Source organism: Harmonia axyridis, chromosome 3, assembly GCF_914767665.1.
Source record: "Harmonia axyridis chromosome 3, icHarAxyr1.1, whole genome shotgun sequence".
In the NCBI taxonomy this organism is placed as follows: Eukaryota; Metazoa; Arthropoda; class Insecta; order Coleoptera; family Coccinellidae; genus Harmonia; species Harmonia axyridis.
Genome location: NC_059503.1, coordinates 36552713 through 36556683, shown reverse-complemented (window position 1 = coordinate 36556683; position 3971 = coordinate 36552713). Strand labels below are relative to the sequence as shown.

Sequence of the window (3971 nt, the reverse complement as noted above, 5' to 3'; positions counted from 1 at the left end):
TCAGTATTTTTTCTGATATATTGCTGAGAGGGCCTACAAAAAAGTGGATCCAGAAACAGCAAATTGAACTATTTTCAATCCTCAAACAAAGAGCATATTTTATTCGAAACTATTATACAGTAATATATTATTATTTTTTTGATATATTTCCGAGAGGACCCACAAAGAGGTGGATAAGGGCGCTGCAAATTAAGATATTTTATTCCTCAGAGAGCATATTTTTTTTCAAAACAATTATAGTCCATTATATTTAATATTTTTTTCGATATATTTCTGAGGGGGCCCACAAAAAAGTGAATCTGGGAACTGCAAATTGTGCTATTTTCATTCCTCAGAGAACATTTTTTTCCATACAATTTTAGTCTAATATATTAAGTGATTTTTCGTTAAATTTCCGAGAGGACCCACAAAGAGGTGGATAAGGGAGCTGCGAATAGAGCGATTTTAGCTCCTCATGGAGCATAATTTATTTCGATACAATTATATTCAGATATAGTCTTTAGCATTTTTTGGGCTTATTTTTTTAAAACTATTTCAGATAGGCAGGAAGACAACGCTTTGCGATTTACTCGCCTTTTCCACTATTGTTGTACTACCTTTTATGAAATAAAAAGTTCTTATATTGATGATAATAATTTTCGTCATATATACTAGTGGAATAAATTAAAGGATCGAAATAAAATTCGAAGTTCTTAGCGGTTTTTCAAATGGCTGTATTTTCGACAACAATGGTCGTATCTCAATTTGAAAAGAAGCTTTTTGAAGCTTGAAGTTTATTGTTTAGAGATCTCATAATGAAAAAATTATTGAAGCAACGTGTACTGCTCAATCCTATAAATAGAGTATCTAAAATTTCTGCGAATTTTTCGCATATTTGTTTTGGCCTACAGACTTGGACATTTTTTTTTCCAACTTAACCACTACATGGATGAGATAACTTGTTCATTCAGCTTCAATATACCATTTTCTAAATTTCGATACGAGCACTTCTCGCTGAAATATCGAACTTTGAATTGAAAAGGGCCTTTTTGTCTTTAACCATCAATATCTCACCAATCAATGATTGCGCAGAAAATTAAGGGGATGTTTTGAAATCTTGAATGAATTCTCTACAAGAAGTAGCTATGGTTTTTCCGGAAAAATTTTTTTTTCGTTCTCTACATTAATTTGAAAAAATGATAAAAATATTGCTCTTGGAGGCTTCTTGGATAATCAAGCGCTGAATTGAAAATATTGAAAAAACCATCAATGTTGAGAGAATTTCAATTCAATCCATGTTCTGTTTCATTTGATCGAATTTTCAAAAAATTAAAGGATCACGATTTTCGATTCGAAATCTTAAGTTTTTTTTTGTATTCTTATCAATAACAGAACAAAACGATAACAGAACTCATGAAATATTTTTTTTGAAAATTAAAGAAAAATTTTTATTTTTCATTTTTTTTTTCATTTATTGAGTCCAAATGAATCTATTCAACATATCATTATCATTTCTAATGCGATTCCGTAATTTAATCCCATGATTTTGATGATAGAAACCAAATTAAATTCAAAATAAACTTGATATACCCAAGGAAATTTCGATCTACTTGCTTTTCAGAAATTGCATATCTCAAGTTTTCATCTATAGAACTCCTACAACGCTAAAAAAACCAGTTTGTTCTCAAAACGAATTTGCAAAATTTGAAAACAATTGTTGACTCCCAAACATGGTTAGAATGCGTGGTCCTTTAATTTCTTGAGAATTGGATCGAATGAAACAAACAAACCGCTCCTTAGATTGAATTGAAAATCTCTGGGATTTTTTTCTTCGATATTTTCAATTCAGCGCTCGATTATTCGAAAAGCCTCCAAAAGCCCTTTTTCTATCAACTTTATAAATTAATGTAGAGAACGAAAAAAATTTTTTTCCGAAAATACCATAACTAAGTTTTGTAGAGAATTCATTCAAGATTTCAAAACATCCTCTAAATTTTCTGTGCAATCATTGATTAGTGAGATATTGATGGTTGAAAACAAAAAGGTCCTTTTCAATTCAAAGTTCGATATATCAGCGAGAAGCGCTCGTATCGAAATTTTGAAAAAATACTATTGAAGCTGAATGAACAAGTTATCTCATCCCTATAGTGGTTAAGTTGGAAAACAAATTTACGAGTCTGTAGACCAAAAATAAGAAGTGAAAGAATTTCGCAGAAATTTTTGATATTGTATTCATTTAGAATTGCTTGAAAATTTTTTTTTTGTTCTACAAGAACAGACGGAATGACCAGATAGGGCACATAATATGAGAAAAAACATTCTGGGATTATTTCAATTAAATTGCAACTGATAACATTTTTTTTTCGAGATTTATTATCGGAAAACTGAATTTTTATTAGGACACAAACTTGGGTTTCACCGTTATATAGATTTTTTCAACAAAAATATTTTATGATTTGTGAGGTTGATAATATAAATAATAATAGTGTGAGCAAAAACAACTAAATTATTTTTCAGTTTGCTTAATAAACAAAATAAAAAAAGAAGATCAAAATTATTATTTTAAAAACTCATTTATACAATAACTTATTTCGAAATATTTTCTTATTTACAATTTATAATATATTTACAATATTGAAAATTATTCGTCAGTTTAATCACAATCAGAGTCATTTGAATAATCAATATCAGATTCGTCACTGTCACTGTACGTTTCAATCATAGCCGGCACACTATTGGCTTTCATAGGTAAATCATTATCGAAAATTCCTTCGGATTGCTTTTTATTATTGTCGAAATCGGGCCATATATTGTCCTGCTTGTAGTATTTGATATGTTCATTCGTCAAAATTCTAGTCATTTCACCCTTCACTTTAACACCTTCTTGGATGGGTTCTATTACTATGAAATTTCCTCGTTTGATCCAGAAAAACTTCCTGAATTTCATCGGCATCGACACCAGGAACCTGCTTTTATCAGCCGTCTCCACTTCATGAAGATTATTCCCTTTGCTTGCAACGACTTTCACTATTTGTTGGTTCTTTGTTGGTGGGGAGTAGTCGTCTATCTCTCTAAGGACGTGCTTTCTTTTAGCTGCTCGTGACATATCTGCGAAAAAAATGGTTTGAATTAATAACATTTCCCAATGATAATGAGATAATTACTGTTCAAAATACTAAATACGGAGAAATTAGAATTAAAGTTTAATCAAAATTGAAAAAATCAATCCTCACAACAAATAATTATCGCTCTTATTCAACGTAATAAACAAAAAAACAAAGATGATACTTGGGAGTTTATGAGAACTCCTTTCACAATAGCCTTTTCCCTCCGATGAAAAACCCACTAATTATACCTTAAGCTCCTAAAGTACGGAAAATATTTTTTAATGAATTTGAATTTCCAGATCTAGTCCTATCAACAATTTTATTTGTTACAGAAATTAATAGCCTTTTTGAAGTAAATGTTAAAGTACGTACCTGCTGTTTTCTCGTAAAACCGATTCCGAAGATCCTAAAGCCTCGACTACTATATAAATATTTTTCACTTCTGTTAGTTTTCACTTGGTTGTAGTTACTCTTTCAAAGTATGCTGTAAACTGACTAAATTTTTGAGGGACCTGAACATTTATACCAAACCTCCCTGCTTGATTATTCATAAACAATTGGTCATGTCATAGTAATTACAAATACTAATTTGATGTTATTGTTCAGAATCGGAAATAAAGCCAGGTAAACCTAAAATATATTCAAGTAATGAGTTTGAAATTGATGGTGCCCAATTGCTGTACCTAGCCTTATCAGCGCACTTCAAAATGTCATAACTATCGGCGTCTTACAATAAAGAACCCACAAAAAAGAGGATCCGTGCTCTGAAAATTGAGCTATTTTTTTATTCCTCATACCGCACATTTTTTGTCGAAAAAATTGCAGACTAATATATTCAGTATTTTTTCTGATATATTGCTGAGAGGGCCTACAAAAAAGTGGATT

General features: G+C 30.6%; 1 protein-coding gene across 1 annotated transcript; it reads right to left on the bottom strand.

Moving 5' to 3' along the window:
* Positions 1–2632: 2632 nt before the first annotated feature.
* Positions 2633–3085, bottom strand: LOC123675287 (probable RNA-binding protein EIF1AD). The gene has a single exon (XM_045610632.1). It carries the CDS (start codon positions 3083–3085, stop codon positions 2633–2635), a length of 453 nt encoding a protein of 150 aa, XP_045466588.1.
* Between the last annotated feature and the right edge of the window lie 886 nt (positions 3086–3971).